This window comes from Amphichorda felina (assembly GCF_050947745.1).
Source record: "Amphichorda felina strain 45539 chromosome Unknown scaffold_3, whole genome shotgun sequence".
NCBI classification, from domain to species: domain Eukaryota; kingdom Fungi; phylum Ascomycota; class Sordariomycetes; order Hypocreales; family Bionectriaceae; genus Amphichorda; species Amphichorda felina.
The window spans coordinates 2358209-2377044 of NW_028145047.1; the positions used below are offsets into that span (position 1 = coordinate 2358209).

The following is an 18836-nucleotide window of genomic DNA, read 5'->3' on the forward strand; positions in this document are numbered from 1 at the left end:
TAGTACTACCTCCAAAGGGGGGACGACTCAAAGGTTCCTCAAGTACGAGTATTCCCAAGCAAGCGGAAGCCGCATTTCCCTGACGATCACAGGGTGGAAGGGCTCTGTTTGTTAACACCGTGTTGGCAATTCATCTTGCCTTTCAAGTTCCCCGTTGGCAGGTTGTCATTCAAATCACGTGCTCAAGTTTGCAAATTCTTGCTTAGTAATCAACACTCCACAGTTATCGATACCGGCTTAGGGCAGATTCCAGATGCACACAGCTCTGAAATTTGGACGACTACGCACTACTTTTTCTTCTTCTTCCACAACCATTACCTCGACTTTCGGCACGCAAACCACGAGCCTCTGCCGCATCACCAACTGCCAACATGCGTAAGCTTACTACTCAGTGGGCCTTTACTCACCTTGCTAACCATTGGCCTCGACAGCTCCCAAGTTCGATCCCAACGAGGTCAAGATCATGTTCGTCTTGTGTGAAAAGCTGAAGGTTCGAATATAATGTACTGATATTCCTGCAGCCACCTCCGGGCCACCGGTGGTGAGGTTGGTGCTTCTTCGGCTCTCGCTCCCAAAATTGGTCCTCTGGGTTTGTCGCCGAAGAAGGTCGGCGAAGACATTGCGAAGGCCACTGGTGACTGGGTAAGTTAAGCAGTCCTAACTCTCAGATACACTAGACTGAAACAGCGAATTAGAAAGGCTTGCGCGTGACTGTTAAGCTCACGATTCAGAACCGCCAGGCTGCGGTGTCTGTTGTTCCCACTGCCTCTTCCCTCATCATCAAGGCCCTGAAGGAGCCGCCGCGCGACCGCAAGAAGGAGAAGAACATCAAGCACAATAAGTCGGTCAGCCTCGACGAAATCATTGAGATTGCTAGGACGATGCGCTACAAGTCTTTCTCGAAGGAGCTCAAGGGCACCGTCAAGGAAATCCTGGGCACTGCTTGCAGTGTTGGATGCCAGGTGGATGGCAAGTCTCCCCAGGTTATCATCGAGTCCATCGACAGTGGGGACGTTGACAGTAAGTAATCGAACGCAGGGAGACTGTAAACTTGCCGCGATACTGACAACTACAGTCCCTGATGAGTAAAACGACCGGACCACGACTAGATTTCGCAGAACATAGATCCTGTGGCGATGCCAAAACAAAAAAAAATTCCGAGTGGGATGATGTCCTCCTCTATGTCACCTCCCTACTTTACCCTGATCTTTGTGACATACCCAATCTGCTCCTTGACTTCACTCTGAAATTTACCAATCTGCTCAGTGGTTCATTTCAATTTTTGTCCAAGGAATATCGAGCATCGCAGACCTTATACTCACCGCCACATCCAGGTTATGATGACCATATGGTTGTGGAGGTCCATTAACATGGTCTACAAGTTTTTTAACAAAATTTTCACTATATATAATCCCTTTGAGGCGCGGGCAAATGCATAGGCATCGGTGTGCCATCTGTCTTGCGAATCAATGCGTGAGGGGATCCCTTCGACTAAACTTATTTTTGATGATTCCTCACATAGTCCCCAGACTTCTCCATCACTGGTGGCAGTATTCGTCATCGTACCATACACATATTTCTAGGCTAGGTTATTCTTAAATGTAGGGAAGAGTTATCTGTATCATAATTCTACGCCTTATTCTCCACATCATGAATAGGAAACATGGATATGTACCGAGCCGCTTAATTCATTACCTTCTTGTATGGCTGTAATAATAGGCGTTGGTGCCATGCCGCACCTTTTTCCACGTCATTCAGACTTATACGCATGGTGTCCTAGCTTGGTCGGCAAGTGTACACAAGCTAGATAACACAATAAAACACAGAGCCTAACAGTCAGTTACTGCAGATTCTACTCTCCGCAGTATAGTAAGTAATTAGTAATATCAGCAGAGGCACGTCTCACAAGTATTGTCTGCCAACCTGGAGACATTTTGGACTACGGTATATTAGTTGAACCTGGTAGCCCAACTGCCCAGAAACGTGCTGTGTGCAAGTATGGAGGATTCTATTCTGAACCATGAGAGCACGTAAAAAGCCATTATTACTAGTCACGAGGGCTTGAAAGTATACTAGTAGTATCATACCTGATTGTATACATGTAGGTGCGTAATCCCAGGAACTGCTGGGCACTGGAAGTAGTAGTAGTACTTGCTAAACCACCCAACCTAGTACTTGGGCGGATGGGTGCCGAATCTGAGTCTCTCCAAAGTATAGTACTACCTAGTAAGTACGGATAGTACTACTCGTTATATGCATGGTACGGATAGGAGTAAGTGGTACTAATCTGTAATGTAAGCAGATGCCGTTTTTTGATAACGGCCATGGCGGAAAAAAAACCCTGTTAATAGTATTAGCACCTCTGTGACTGTCATGGAGTCCTTAGCAAGTCCTTAATAAACGTCCATAACTATTACTACATCTTAGAATAGGCACCGGTGAAAATGGGTGCATCAGGGTATAAATGAGATGTTATAAAATACTCTTCCCCTGCTAAAGTTATTACCACTGGTGGCCGCTACCTATACTCTCTGCAAAGTATTCGTAGGTAGTTTTCAGTAAATTACCTGCTATCTATATATGAGTAATAAAGTGCCTTATCTACTAGGTAGTACTATAGGAAATAGTAATCGGTACTTATTTACCCTTGGTGAGTAAGTTTAAAGTAACTTACTTGCTAGTAGGTAGGTAGGTAAGTAGTACCTAAGGTGCCGTTACCACTCAAGTAGCTGTTGAGGTGCACTCCTGCACAGTGTCCCCAGCTGAACTCGGTGGTTAACCAACGACGCTCACCTCCCTTCCCACCCACCTACAAGTACCTTACCTCACCATTGTCTTGGCAGCGGTGGTGGCCACGCTCCCAAGGCAAGGGCTCTGGGACACGTCGGCGCCTGCTCTCTCACACCATCGGTCAGCCAAAGCTCCTCCGCTCACTGTCTGGCTCGCAGGCGTTACGGCACGTTACGTACCCATCGGCAACGAGCAACTTACGCCATTCACTGTCGCCGGGCGACCAACGATAGGTGACATCTGCCTTAAGCCGTTTCTAGCGTTGGCCAAATGCTCGCCGACGCTGTCAGCCCCAGATGCATCGCGACGCTTTCGTCAGCCTTGCTTTGAGGGGCAGGCCGTGATCTGCTGATTTCTTCTCCCTATTCTGTTCTCGCCGTGCCGACGTCCGTGGACACGAACGGCTCGCGGGGGTCATGTTACCATTGGTCCAAGTGCAGCCGTGCGCCATGTCGCGGTTTACGACTCTCGATGCCTACCCTCCGGTTAGCTCTCCTTCTATTCCTCTCGAGGATCATCCTCGCCCTCAGGATGCTACATCATCCTTCCCTAGAGCATTCCCAATCCGAACCTCGCAATCACACCGACGACTCGCGCCGTTCTCAAGCTCGCCGTATCCTCCTCGCTCCGAACACTATCTTCGGCGGAAAACTCCAAACGGGACTATCGATGCTGCTTATGATGGATCACCAACCCCTCCAGCTCAAGGGCCACCACCACACAAGCACATGATCATTCCAAATGGCAGTGTTGCTTCTTATATTCCTGCTGGAGTACAGTTTCACGACCCTTGCCGACCAACTTGGTCTACGGGATCCTGCATTCCCACCCACTCCGGGCTAGTCGAATCAAGGGCTGGGCCATGGATATTCAACGAGGATTTCTTACAGAAGGGCAACACGGCCGGGCTACGTCCGTGCCAACCATCGCCGTTTGTGAACTCCAGTTCATTCCCAAACGTCTATCAGCCTGTTATTCGAGCCAACGAGTACAACGTCCGTGCCTTTTGCCCCCCTCCGATACCAACGTCTGAATATTTGCCGCTCGGTCAATCCGTGTGGCAGCCCGACCCTATGTACTGGGGCTATCAATACGTTGGGCAGTTTCCGACTATTGCATCTAATCCACCTATGACCGGCAAACCCATGGTTAACGTTGATCTCTGCCATGAGGTACCACAACTACCCGATCACAACTATCTCACTGGGCGGGAATATGCACACAATTTCGGCCAAACTCCGCATCTAAATATGGAAAACTTGACCTTGGACTCCGGGACAAGATCAAACATAGGAGGACCTATTGGGGCTCCTACTGTCCAACTGGGATTTCGAGGGAAGGCACTTGCGCATGCTCACAAAGCTTACATGGACTTGTTGATTCACCTGCAATCGGCTCGAAAGTCGCAGCAGAATAGAATGGGCAGTCGACCACTAGGATCTTCAAAGGCCTTTGTATACCCCAAGCCCCCTAACCCAAGATGTATTGCTCCCATTGGGGGGAGAGACACGGGTACAACTCACACTTCAACTCAGATATCGAGTGGTGGCAACAGCCGCGAGCAGGTTTCGCGCTTTGAATCGAGTAGAGAATGTGGCCCCGGTATTACCGACCAACAAATCTATTCAGCCTCCAGATTTTCTACGCAGCAGGGCAGCGCTTTTAGGGTCGACTCTCGTCATGGCCTAGATTCTGCATTATTTTTCGAGCCAGTTTCCACCGGGCACCTAGAAAACTCGCAATCTTTCGCTGCGCTCCACATAGTGGCTAGGGCAAGGTCTAGCCTGGAGGTTCTAAGTACCCTATGTGAACAAAGTGGATGGAAGTGGGTAGAGGGGATCATGCTGGGCGGCTGTCTCCAATACGGCCTCGAGAACTATGAGATCGCTCTGGAATGGTTCTCGCGAATCATAGCTTGTGACCCAAGGTAAGGGGTTCTCCATCATGGTGGTCCAAAAGCACCTACTTGAACCTAACGCTCGCTACAGTAATGTGGTCGGTATCACAAATGTTGCTGCTACCTTGTATTGCCTCGGTAGGCAGGACGAAGCTGAGAACCACTGGTTGAGAGCTGTCAAACTTCGGCCGGAATACCTAGAAGCAGTTGAACATCTCGTTGGACTTCTGTACAGGAAACGAAGCAAAGAGGCCATCGAGATCATTACTTTTGTGCAACGAGCCCTTAGGCTGCCGGGATCGACACCGACACAGTCAGGACTCTCTCTGACTGCTTACACTCTAAATCATGGTATTGTGAGAACTTCACACCCGCCAGTGACAACATGATATTAATACTCATCAGGGTCTTGAGACGCCTAGATACGTTGGTGGTGTCGGATTTGAAGTGAATGGGTTCGGATCGAGTGGATATGCCCTTCCTGGGAGCGAGAACGGTCGGATTCTTGCCTTGGTCCATGCCAAAGGGACGATGCTCTACAGCTTAAAAGATATTGATCATGCCTCAGAGGCATTTGAAGAGGCCGTGCTTATTAGCATCGGACGTCGTGCGGATGGCATCCACCATCTCGTGCGGCGCATTCAGACGGTCTTCTCCCCAGCCGGACAGTCAATTCGGGGCGCACCACAACAGCATCTCCAACCTCTCTTACTACCCCCCGAAAAAGCTCGCCAGACTGCGCGTTTAGTTTTTTCGGAGACTGGCGAACTGCCGGGTCTGGCTTATGTGTCAGACGGGGCGCCAAAGAGAGCGGCAAGACAGACCACCAGCAACTCACTTTTATCTCTAGCCAAGATTTTTCAGGACGCCATGTCCAGTGGAGCTTCCATCCCAGGTGTCTTGCGACGTCCATCTGGCGTAGGCGACATTTTAGCTCTCTACTACCTTTCACTGTCTCTCCAAGAAAGTCCGTCAACCGCAAACAACGTGGGAATATTACTAGCAGGAGTACAGCAGGCGAGCCCCAGCCCCATCGCTACGGACGTCGACTCAGCGTCTCAACCGGGGATTCCAGGCGTACCACCAGGGAGTGGGCTCGCACTTGCTTTGGCATACTACAAATACGGCCTCCGGCTTGACCCCAAACATGTTCACCTCCACACCAACCTCGGCAGCCTTCTCAAAGACATCGGCCAGCTGGATTTAGCCATACAAATGTACGAACAGGCAGTCTCTTGCGACGGAACTTTTGACATAGCCTTAACGAATCTCGCCAACGCAGTGAAGGATAGAGGCCGCATCAGCGACGCCATTATGTACTACAGGCGAGCGGTGAAGTCCAACCCTGAGTTTGCTGAGGCAGTCTGCGGACTGCTAACAGCCTTGAACTCGGTTTGCGATTGGAGGGGCCGAGGCGGGGTATTCCTGGAATCTGGACACCTTGATCGGTGGCATGTTAATGACGATGGCAGATTAGTTGATGCACAGGCATATCGAAAAGCCAGTGGCTTAACAAAGCGGGTTGTGGACATAGTTGGTCAGCAGCTTCAGGAGGCCTCGCATTGGGGGTACAACGTTCTCCAAGAGGATGTTGTTCGTGCCATTGCACAGCAGCTCTCGGACTTGGTCGATGTAGCCATGGATGATGTCTGTAGTTGGCTACGCCGATGGAGAGGGAAATCTTGGGAAGGGTCTCGTCTTTTGCGACTGGTAGAACGGGCTACGCGGGTTATGTTGAGGGACTGGTATCATCAACTCGGCTCGCCAAACACTGCTCGGCTACGACGATATACTCGGTTACGACTACCGGCAAATCTTGCCGTTCCGCCGGCTCCAACCGTTCTCCCGTTTCACACCTTTACCTGCCCTCTAGGTCCGAAAGACGTCCGAGCTATCTCGCAGCGGAATGCCCTCCGCATATCCTGCTCAACTCTCAGGTCTCCTTGGATTCCGGCAGAGCTATACCCGCCACCTCCGCCACCTCGGCCGTACTTGAACATCGGCTACCTATCCTCAGACTTCAACAACCACCCCCTGGCACATTTGTAAGCATTGCTTCTTCTTCTTTTTTATCATATTCAACACCTTTATTCGTTCCCTTCAACGCAGTCACACTGACACTTCTTTTGTTAGGATGCAATCGGTGTTCGGGCTTCACGATCCGACCCGTGCACGGGCTATTTGTTATGCAACGACCGCCAGCGACAAATCAGCGTACCGACAAAAAATCGAGCAGGAAGCACCTGTTTTCCGTGATGTGAGCGGGTGGTCTCCTGACAGGCTAATTCGACAGATTGTGAGAGATGAGATCCATATCCTTGTTAACCTGAACGGCTACACACGCGGTGCCCGGAACGAAATTTTCGCCGCCAGACCTGCGCCAGTTCAGATGTCCTTCATGGGCTTCGCAGGGACGATTGGTGCTGAGTGGTGCGACTACATTCTCGCAGATTCCATAGCCATCCCTCCAAGCACCCTTCGTCCCTGGCGAAACAATGTTGGTATTGAAGATGTATTTTGCGATGGGACCGAAGGCGATATTGATGGCTGGGTGTATTCGGAGAATATTATATTTTGCCGAGACACCTTTTTCTGCTGCGATCACGCCCAGTCTTGCGACGCAAGCGAGCGTCAAATAACTTGGGAACAAGAGCAAGGTCGAAGATGGAAAATGCGAAAAGAGCTTTTCCCCTCGCTTCCAGACGACGCCATCATTTTGGGAAATTTCAATCAACTTTATAAGGTAATTGGGTCCCAATTTAACATCAATCGGACTTTTCCTACGTTCTCGTCGAGCGAAGTGATTTCTTGTGGCCGACTAGAGCTAACCTTTGCCGACCCAAAATCAGATTGAACCTACAACATTTCGATCCTGGCTTCGAATACTCGCTCAAACTCCTAAGGCAGTCCTGTGGCTACTACGGTTTCCTGAACTAGGGGAGACGAACCTCGCCGCCACAGCGAGGCTATGGGCAGGCCCAGAAGTGGCCAGTCGACTCATTTTTACAGATGTGGCACCAAAAAGTCAGCACATTTCACGTGCAAGAGTCTGTGATCTGTTTCTGGACACGCCGGAATGCAATGCCCACACGACTGCAGCCGACGTGCTCTGGTCAAGCACACCCATTTTGACACATCCTCGGTATCCCTATAAAATGTGCTCGCGGATGGCGGCATCCATCTTGATAGGGGCGTTACCAAAGTCAGAGGACGGGCAAAAAGTTGCTTCAGAGCTTATTGCTTGCAATGAGACCGAGTACGAACGCATGGCTACCATCTTGGCGGGGGGGTTGGTCTACAATGATACCAACTCAGGTTACTGGGAGGGGAGAGGGCGGTTGGCTGAGATCAGAAAGCTTTTGTGGGAGAGTAAGTGGCATTGCGCGCTCTTTGACACCCACCGTTGGGTAAACGACGTTGAGACAGCGTACGAGGAAGCGTGGCGGAAGTGGGTTGCAGGCGAAGGTGGGGACATTCACCTATGAATGGTGGAATATAGCTCAGCTTGGAGTCCTTAGAACGACGGACCTGCGAGTTGGAGTTTTGAGTCTGCTTGGAGTCTGGCGAAAGTTGCAAGTTGTGCGTTTTTTGTCATTGTTAATACGGAATACCCAAGGGGGGCGAGTACCACCCTCCTTTCGCATTCGGAATTGAAGCCCGCACCACTCTGCGGGAACCCGAGCTTACCATCCTAGAGGCATCCCTTACGACAGTACCTTGACGGTAGGTAGGTTGAAGGCGCCTCCTCTTGTTCCGAAAGGGGTATCCGGCCTCGGCTGAAACCCAATATGAGCGTAGGTCTTTGAAAAGAATCATACTATAAGTTCCTCGGCAGCACAATGACAGCAGCTCAGTACAAAAGTGGAAGGCGTGGACTATTATTCTCCCCGCTACTAATACTTCAGGCTATTCCCATGATGAGAATGTAGCACGCATGAGAGAAGATCGCGTGGCTGATGCTAACTTACTACTAAAATATATGACCTCTTGTATCTTAATCCTACCTTCTTACGAATACTTATTTATTAGTAAAACCCTTAACCCCCCGATATGGCGTTGGGGAACAAAAAGCCATCCCACCAAATTAAAAGAAAATCGTCTACTGAATCCTAGGCTCGGTAGCTTGGGGTAGAGTTGGCTGTAGTAAGTTTTAAGGAACGTGCCAGTCATGGAAAAAGAGGAGAGAGAAGGGGAGGGGATTGTGTTCGTCGCTGCATACAAACCTGCTAGGGCCGATATCTACGCAACTTCTCAGCCGACATTCATGAAATCTATCCTTTCGCCATCTCCTTTCTAGCCTTCTTTATAAAGTCTCATAGGTTACTTGGAGAAGCATTCTTGGGGCACTCTAGGCATGAAAGAGTGTTGACTGTACTCGTCAAGGTTTCAACCATTGGTACGCCACCCTGTCGAACCAGCACAGGTGGTTTTTGAATCCCATTGGTCATAAGCGGCCAGTATGGATCCTGTATCGAGGGCTTCTGCCGACGGCGAGGAGGTGTCAAGATTCCATGGAGGGGCGAGGCGCAAGCCACCAAGCCCAAGTAGAATGCCGAACATAGCTGCACTCTACAGGTATACTACCCAAGACTGCCTGCTCCAGCCATTGTAGATACTCTAGCCATCTAGCCGCTTGGAAAACGCCAGCTGCATAAAGTTTTTATATGCCATCAAGCGCCATAACGGTGGATGCCATCCATGGGTTCCTCTTTGCAATTGTAGTAGGGGTCGTGCTAGCGGGGCATAGGACATTTTCTATTTCACCAGGTATGACGAACCGTTGCTCCCATCAGCCCAAAAAGCGAAGAGACTGCTAGCAATACTCTCTACATGCCAGGCACCTACGTACCATGTGCCCAGCGGTGCGCCACGGTGGGATGATGGCTAATCTAAGCGATCTGGAGAGGAGAGGAACCTTGCGTGGAAGAGAGGGATTGATTGTTGTTGAAGATGGCTTAACGCCAACGCGGTTGCAACCCAACTGCCTCATGTAGTACCCATAACGAGGCAGGGTTCAGACAGGATGAATAAGTTCGTAGTGAGCCCAGACACCAGAAGCCATTCGGACACAGCTGGCTAAGCCCGGTGCCATTGCCTGATTACAGCGCCTTCTGAGATATCGTGGGTTGGTGGCAGGTACTCGGTTCCGCTTTCAGCCAACGCCTTGCAGAGGACCTTAGGTACATACTAGTACTTGCATTTCGTGGCCACTTGGGTTTCTGACATTCATTACTGTACTTAGTACCTAGCAGGTATACCTATCACGGAGCGGGTGCCTTACTCAACAAGTACACACGTAGTACCTACAGCACTTACTACACTAGTAGGTACTTACGAGGGCGACCCCCGTTTTGGAGATAACGGAAGGTGCCAGACAGGCTCTCGATAGAGCATAGATTCCTTCCTGAGTAGCCGAAATCTTTCAGGCGGTTGGAAAAGATCTCAATACCCTTTAGAGACCATATCTATCCTTTTTAATCGTCTCCAAAAACGGGGTCGCCCCCGTAAGTAGGCATCTACCAGCGGAGATACCATTTTGGTAGTAGGCAAGGTAGGTACCTACTAGTAGTAATATTAACAGGTACGTACGTACTTACGCGGCGAAGCCCTTTCCTAGAGACGATCAAAAAGCGTGAATAGGGTCTCTAAAGCGTATTAAGATCTTTCTCGACCTACTAGAAGATCGTTATTATCTACCCAGGAAAGAATCTATGATTTATCAGGAGTCTGTCTAGCACGTTCAGACGCCTCCAAAAACGGGGGTCGTCTACGTAAGTACCTAAGCACTTCGTTCTGATTCTGAAGGTTGTTAACAGGTGGGGCGTCTGTCGTCCCCAACAAGCTGGGCACAGTGGGAAAGCAAGCCACGTCTTTTTCTCTCCAGGAAATAAAAAGTTAAACCGTCAAATTGCGTCTTCTCGTTGGGCAGCTAGACTATTAAGTTAGTGAGCCCGTCGAGACAAGGGCCGTTGACTGCCCGGAGGTGCTCAATGGACGCGGGCGCTGGGCCAGCGGGAACGTGCTTTGTGTTCGGAGAAAGAACCGACTGCTGGCCAGTCACCAGTGACATGGTACTGGGGTTGATTGTAGGGATAATCCTAGTCAGCGGTAGATCGCGTTCATTTGTCGACCCACCCCTTAGGGCTCACCCCCCTCCCCTGCGACGTGGATCAGATCAGATCTCTCTGGCAGCCTGAAAAGTTTGGGCCCGTATCATTTGATTCCCGCATTCGTCCACTCCCTGGTCTACCCTGACCAATACGTCCTCCGCCCCACCAACAAGACGAAACCAGGATCAATAGAACGGAAAACGGACGCGTCCGAGCCACAGAACGGATCCACCCACGGATGACGACTCGAGATCTACTTGGTGCAGAACCAGAACCAGAAACATAGCCCTAGGAAGAGCGATGATGAGCAGCGTGGCGTAGCTGAAGCTGGCCGAAGCGAATAACTGTGCCGAGTGACACCAAGTGCCCTCCCCCATGCAGTTTTATTTCTCCTTGCTTTTTTGCTTCAGCCCATGTCCACGGTAGACCCTTTGGTTACCCAAGATTGTCTGGGGCCGGCGTTGCTGGATACCAAACAGCTGATGCTGGAGGACCACAAGTCTCTGTGGTGGTAAGATCCGTGGTGCCGTCGTTTTGGAGTCAGCAAGGTATCTACGGAGTATTAGCAGCACCAGTCACTGTCCATGGAGGATGCGATCACGACCAAGTACTTAGAGGGTAGTACTAACAGTACCTCTACTCAAGTACTGGTCTGTACAGACTCTACCTAGCATGTAGTACGTCGCAGTGGCAGTACTTCGTACCTACATAGGTAGTAGTATTAGTAGTGGTATTCTAACCTACTGGAGCTCCCGGTCAACTGCCCACCTGCATCAGTGTACCGAAAACGCCCAAGCTTCGGTGCCACAGCGCGCCCCCCGGTCATACGTAGGTAGGTATCCGTCCATACTTAGATCTTCGCACCCCTGCCCGGTCTTCCTCGCTCTTACCATCTCTGATCTCTGTCCACAAGCTCCTGTCCTCCTTCACCTTTCCTCCAACCTTTGCCTCCAAACTCTCCATTCTGCCTTTTGCAATCTGTCTATATTTCTGTACACGATTGTATAACACGGCAAATTAATAGGCTTTGTGTGTGCCTCCCCAACAGAGCTTATTTATCCTCAATCGGCACTTAATCGTGGTTGGCGACGTATATCTTGGTCCATCTGCCCACACAACAGACACACAGAAAGGCGTTTAGAACAGCAACAGTCGCCCGTCATCCCATCTCTCCACGCACGATTCTTGCCGCTCACTATGGCATCGTCACACAAACGGGGGCCGTGGTCCAGCCAGGAGGATTCTTGTTTGATGCAGCTCGTCAACTCTCATGGGCCTTTCAACTGGGTTCACATTGCACAGTCGCTGGTATCGCGAACACCGAAACAGTGCCGAGAGCGCTACCACCAAAATCTTAAGCCGACACTCAACCATGATCCCATCACACCAGAGGAAGGGGCTCAAATCGAGCGGCTGGTGAGAGAAGTCGGAAAGCGATGGGCCGAAATTGCTCGGCGGCTAAACAACCGAAGTGACAATGCCGTCAAGAACTGGTGGAATGGTAATCAGAATCGGAGGAGGAGACGGGGCAGGGAATCGCACGGAGTCCACCACGGAATCCACCACGAAGTCCACCACGAATTACATCGCGAAGTCCACCACGACCACCTTTGGTACCAGAACATGGCCAGGGCTGGAGTCCAACCATCTCCCACGGTACAGGCAACGACAAAGCCAATCCGCCCGCCTCCCATCACCCTACCGCCCCCAACCATGTCTTCTTCCAGCTACGGATACACCCCCCTCCCGGGTCACCGTCCCCAATGGACTGAGCCACCTTTGCCATCCCCAGGCCCCTCTGACTCGGCAGAGTCTGAATCGGGTTCTCACTACACGACATCATCACCAGCCTATACCTCGACACCACTTCTGAATCCTATTGATCTCCCCCCGGTCCGGTCGTGGGACCCCATCAACCCGGATAGGAACCAACTACCAAGCATACGTTCGTTTGTTCCGCGGGGGAGCATAGTTTACCAAGGACCGCAGCTCCCTCTGCCAAGTTTTTCAACTCAGAGATCGGCTTCTTTTATATCAAGGGGAGAACTCCCAACAGCACCGAACTCTCCCGAGTATCACCAACAGCAAGACCAGAAACCGAGAGGGGGCATTTCGAATATATCAAAAGACCCTAGGCTCAGCGTGGCATCGCTGTTATCACCGGAGAGCAACTGGACCAACGATGCTTCTACAATGGACAATTGCGTTGACAATACGTCTACTGTGCACAATTGGGCCAATACTACTTCTACCGTTTGACGGAGGGGAGCGAAGACTACCTCAGTGTAGTCTAATCAACGTTGTCTTTTTGTCGTGAGTAAATGAGAGGAGGAAAATACATTCTCCCGAGAAAGAGTAGTGTGTCTTTAGTCCAATAAGAAGGGTTGTCTGCTTCTCCCGAGTAAATGCAAGGCAGGGGAGAGAATACATCCTCAGATAAAAGAGTGTCGGCTCTGAGCAGCGCTACTCTCCATCTTACACCCAAATAGCTGCGGTTGGAGACTACAAGTAGTACACCCCAATAATAATAATAATAATAATAATAATAATAATAATAATAATAATTGAAATGCTCTAAGATATACGCAGGTTGGCAAGATCTATCCCCATACCCTGCACTGACTCGTAGGTGGCATATGCGAAGTCTACTGGGCCTGATATACAATAAAGACTATATGAAATTATACGCCTCTTCGACCTATCCTGTCTAATCATATTGTCCAGGACTTTCGTCGGCCGTTGCCCATATCACCAGATCACCGCTGTGCTAAGGATGAGACAGCTGAGACACGCGCGAACGGTGAAGTACCGAAGAAGGATACTTGGACCAAGACCAAAGCTTGGACCGTTGGATCAGGGTAAGGCCCCGAAGACCGGAAGTTGGGTAACACTAGTACTAGTAGCAGGTACTGTGTAATGGGTACACCCCTAACGATAGCTTCGGACATAGAATCCGGTCAATCGACTCCCTCGTCACCCCCCTCTAATTGCCATCAAAAACCTGACGTCCAGAATCACCGCTAAGACTTGGGAATCCAGCCAGCATGTCAATAGTAGTATGCAATTTTTTTTTTGGAAAAAAAAAATACATCCGAGAGGCCCCGTACTCGTATGCAGCCCGTCAACTCAAATGAGCTTAACACTACTCCATAGTCATCAACTATTATTCGCAAGCGGTACAACTACGTACGGCCAACGCCGATAGCTACATGTCAACGGTCATACTGTGGCCGCAAGCGGAAGGTTGAATATTAGAATTATAACTGTGGTAGGACCGTGGGAAGAGGCTTTGCTAATGGTGCAGCCAGGATCGACCACCGGGCCGATCTTGGACACGTTTTGCAGTTGGCCTATGTATCATATACATACTCCATGTACTTGTATGCCTACTAGTAGTATTATCCTACTAGTAGTACATCATGGACTTACGAATAACAGTGGATTCAACACCCGCCTTTCTCATGGTGTTCCAACCCTCACGCACCACAATTGCGGCCCCTGGCAGGACGGTCTTGCCGTCAACAAAAGCGATAGGTAGTGCCAGGCTGACCTCGGTGCTTGAGCAATTTCATTACCTAGTTCCCGACGGCATTGAGTAAAGTGAGAAGCTGCAATTACCGATAGGGAGGATGGAGGTGGAGATTGGCCGGCTCGTAGTGCCTGGTGCCCGAGTCCCCGAGTCGAGGAGCTCGATGCTTACACGGATACTTTAGCCAAGTACGATGTACCATGTACATATCTTTCAGTATGTACCTTACCTACCTGACTAAGTATCGGTACATACGCTACCTCTGGCAGCGCGCTAATTCCTCCCAACTGCGAGCTACCCGACGCTAGGGACCTTTTGTCGCAGACAGAGTTCCAACGGTCGGGATCCTTTGGTTGGACCGTCGTGATCTGCCTCGCCTGCTTCGGTAACCTTTCGCAACGGCACGCACGAGCGGTACGACCGTACCACGGGAGCTGAGGAAGATTGAGCCTCCGGTCACTGTCACCCTTACCATTCCAAGTGTCGCTGTATTATTATACAACTCCGCATTTGGTCTCAAGCCACGATCCGAGATTCGACGGTGGTCTGGTGGTACCGAGGGTAAGGCACAGACAGTGGCAGCAGGCATGGAAAATCGGCACTGATGCAATGCTGCTCCGTATTACGAGTACTTGAACCCGAATATCGAGTTTGTTGCAGAAGAGGGTAAAGCAGGAACCCATGGGTTATTGGTGAACTCCTGGGGATCTGATGAGACGGCGACCTGTCACCTTCAGATCGTGCATTCCTACCTACTGATTACCCACCAGCAACCCAGTTTCCAAGAGTCTAACTACGACCAACATACGAGGTACTACCTACATTTACGAACAGTACCTCGGAATACAGAGCACCTACGTTCTCGTAGTATTGGTAGCAGGGGTGACTATGTACATCACCCGCGTGTTTATTCCTAGCCGTACGAGTAGCAATATTAGCTCGTAGTACTCGTAATCAACCGCCCGCGCACTGCACACCAGCCAACAACGCTACGTACGTATACGTACGTACATAGTATTTCTACGAGTACGAGCGTGGGAAGGGGCACCGCCAACGAGTCCACGACATCCCGATCCGGCGGGAATGACAAATTCCACAGGGATTTATCTGGAGGGTGGGCCTCGGACGGTTGCATCTGTCACCCACCTGGACAGGCTGGACTACGAGTACTAGTACGAGTAAACTAGCACATAAGTAGTACCATGTTCGCCAAGCCCTACTTTACCCACCCCGGGGGGTTGGCCCCCTTCCCCAGCCCCTGGGTATTGAGCTAATACTACTTCGTAGTACAAGTAGTACTGACTTGATCCCTGCGAAGACGACCGTTGAGATTACTCAACTTCCGCGGGCTTCTGCCGAACGAGTGGCTGAACAGCCCAGGGCGGCAACTGCGAGTAGAACTGCACAAGCCATGGGCACTAGGATGATTAGTACGTGATGTCTCTGAGGTGCATGATCCTCCGAGAAATATCGCCATACTATACAGGTATTGGTAGGGACGAAATACTCGTACTACTATCCGTAGCATGTCCGTATCTCTAATAGGGACCTTACCTACAAGGGGAGTGAAAGGACCTTCGGGAGAACTTAATGCCGCCTACTCGTACTTACCCAGGTAGTCGGGAGTGCCAGCGTCGGTGCGGGCCACTCTCCGAGTCACCACGGGACATGGAAGGTGGATCAACTTGGCAACTCCCGAGAATCTTGTCCCCCCTCCCCGGGCCCGTAGGTACGAATGTAGGAGTAGTATGTAGGTGCTGTAGCTCCCGTACGTACCATGGGAGATCCTTGGAGACGAATTCTAGCTCCATGAGGGCGTCTAGGAGTAATGCACACTCGTACGAGTAGTAGTACGAAGTAAGGTTTGTTTGGTCTCGGGTCCTTCAAGTTGGTTGACTGCTGGTCGTCCCGACATGGTGATTTGACGGAGTTTGACAGCTCACGAGCCTGGATTCTAACAGGCTGGCCGCAAGCCCAAGGTCCCAGGTGAGGGCGGCACTACCCAAGGGCCCAACCGGCTGCCAACTGGGATCATTGAGCCCAAATCCCGGGCAGAGGGCAAATCCCTAACTGCCCCAAGGGCATGGACATGGAGTCTGGGACTCTAAGAGACAGGGACCAGGGTCGCCGACCGTTGGCGGGCTGGCCGTTGCGAAATGCAAAGTTGCAACCGTCGCCCCACCCCTAAGATTTTCGGGACTTTAGACCCCTAAACCGGGTGGGTGCCGCTGCCGTGCAGCTGGTACTGCAACATCCATGACCCATGTCCCATCATGTCCCATGTAGCCTGGTCCTGCAGCCGGGCCTGCAGCTGGGCCTGCAACGGCGACGGTACTAGCTGGGGAGCCGGGGAGCCGGGGAGCCGGGGAGCTGGGGAGCTGGGGAGCTGGGGAGCTGCCGGTGGCACCAATTGAGCCCCAAGGCTCGGGCCAGGGCATGGGTCATGGGCAGTTCGATCTATCCAGCGCCTGTCCTGCCCTGCCATCGCTCTGCCCTGCAGTGCCTGCACCGAAGAATTTCGGGTTGGACCCGAGGGGCCGGGGGACCGCTCCCCACCTCCTCCCCACTTCCTCCGCGTGTTTCTGGCTCCTCGTGCTGACTTCGAACCTTCGAGGTACGAGTGCCGAGTAGTACAAGTACGAGTAGTAGAGAATGCTACTCGTGGTACGTACTACTATGCACCACACACTATCCGTACTATGCACATTATAGTACTAGGCAACTCTGTGCAGCGTGACGTTGAACCTCTTTCTCCCCATATCCATCCAAGCCTACTCCGCACTACCCGTCGAGCCGAGTGGCATGACGAGACGGGAATTGTGCACTTGCAGCATCATCGACCCCGCCCCGGCCGACGCCCTGAGCCTCGTGGCTGAGCCTCATGTTGGACGTGGCACAGCGTCAACGGCTCCTTCGTTTTCTGGCGTTGCACCGGTTGGCTGCCCATGCGTGCACCGTCACGTTGTTTGGGTGTGGGAGAGTGTACGGTGTACCGTGGTACACCTGCCGACCTCTCCTCTTTGACTCGAGCCGTGTTCATCTGGGAGATGGGGCCTGCGAACATGACCGTGAAATAAGTCGCCATCACCGATGTCTCGTCCGTGTTTTTGACCCCCGCGGGGTTCAGGTCGACCCTGCTGGCAAACACCGTGGGAGCGGATGGCCTGCTTCTTCGCGTACTAACACCGTCATCTGAGCCACCAGGTCCCCGTGGTGGTTAGCCAGTGCTTTCGTGGGCGAGTTGACGGTGAGACTGACCCTCCTGCCGGGGATACCGGCGATCTGGATGGAACAACCTCGTTTCGCTTATTGATTTCGGCAACTCGGTGTGATCTCCAGACTCTCCGGACTAGGTAGAGTCATGGTCTATCATATACATGTACCTACTCATATCCGTACATAGGTAGGTAGTACTAGGACCATGTTGTGTGACGCCCCATCATATCCCTAAGTCGACATGCCTCCCTGATTTTGGTTCCAGTCTGCTCAGTGCCTATATTTTGCCAGCCTAGCTTACCTGATGATGCTCCATAATGCTTCGTAATACTATAATTATACATCTTGTATGCTTGACGCTACCCTATATTTGCTAGATGATGCACGGCAAATTCCGTCTTTTTTTTTTTTTTTTTTTTTTTTTTTTTGGTTGGGGGGGACTTCTCCCATGATTCCCATCTGTCGATGCGGTGGCACGACTTACCCCCTTTTGCTGTTGTTATTGTTTCTCACTCTCCTCTTAAACAACGTGATGTATTTCCCCTTTACCCATCCCCTCACCGTTACCTAGTCCATGAGGCATGAATTCCGCACGGCAATCCCGATACTCATTGTATCCGATGGATCACGGAAGGCTCAACCTTCAATGGCCCAAACTCGTCAAGTGAACGAGCTGGCTGGAACGGGCGTCACACTGTGCTTAAACGGCTGATCAAATATCGGCGAGCTTTAAACCCGCGATTCTTCGCATCGACAGCAAATGGTAAGCTCAAGGTTTGGCAGTAACGCCGAGGACCTGCCGTCCATGCCCGCCATACACCTCGAAGTACCCGTCAAGTTTCACTACGAGTCCCTCAGCTCCGTTTCCCTCGTGCGGCCTGGTCATGGCAGCAACCCCACCGGGTATATCTGATACCAACGTTTGCCGTGTGCCATTCGAGCTGTCTGACACCCCCTCGCCCATTCATGGGCCGTAGACCCGGGGTTGTTCAAGCCGATGTGACTGCGAAGCAGCTACCCTCCACAGGGACACAGCCCAGACACCGCCAAGGGCCGTGGTCGGTGTATCGCTCACCTCAGTATGGATCTGCTGATACCCTTAACCAGAAGCTCACATCTGCCTTCCGGGGTCCAATGGGCGTTGACCATGTATCGGAGTAGCTTTGTCAACTAGGGAGATACGAAGCTACTGAAGACGATGGTTAGAAAGCACCAGCGTGACTCGTCCGAAGTTTCTAGACACTGCGGACCCCAGTAGCGAGACTTGGAGGGTAGATTGCTGACCCAACCCGCA

The 18836-nt window shown here is 51.4% G+C and overlaps 1 protein-coding gene across 1 annotated transcript; it reads left to right on the plus strand.

Annotated features, from left to right (window-relative positions):
- Nucleotides 1–371: 371 nt before the first annotated feature.
- On the plus strand, nt 372–1089 carry RPL12 (60S ribosomal protein L12; the record flags this gene model as incomplete). Its single annotated transcript, XM_083192885.1, has 5 exons — nt 372–375; nt 432–465; nt 522–642; nt 696–1020; nt 1076–1089. 5 exons carry the CDS (start codon nt 372–374, stop codon nt 1087–1089), a joined length of 498 nt encoding a protein of 165 aa, XP_083051942.1.
- Nucleotides 1090–18836: the final 17747 nt, after the last annotated feature.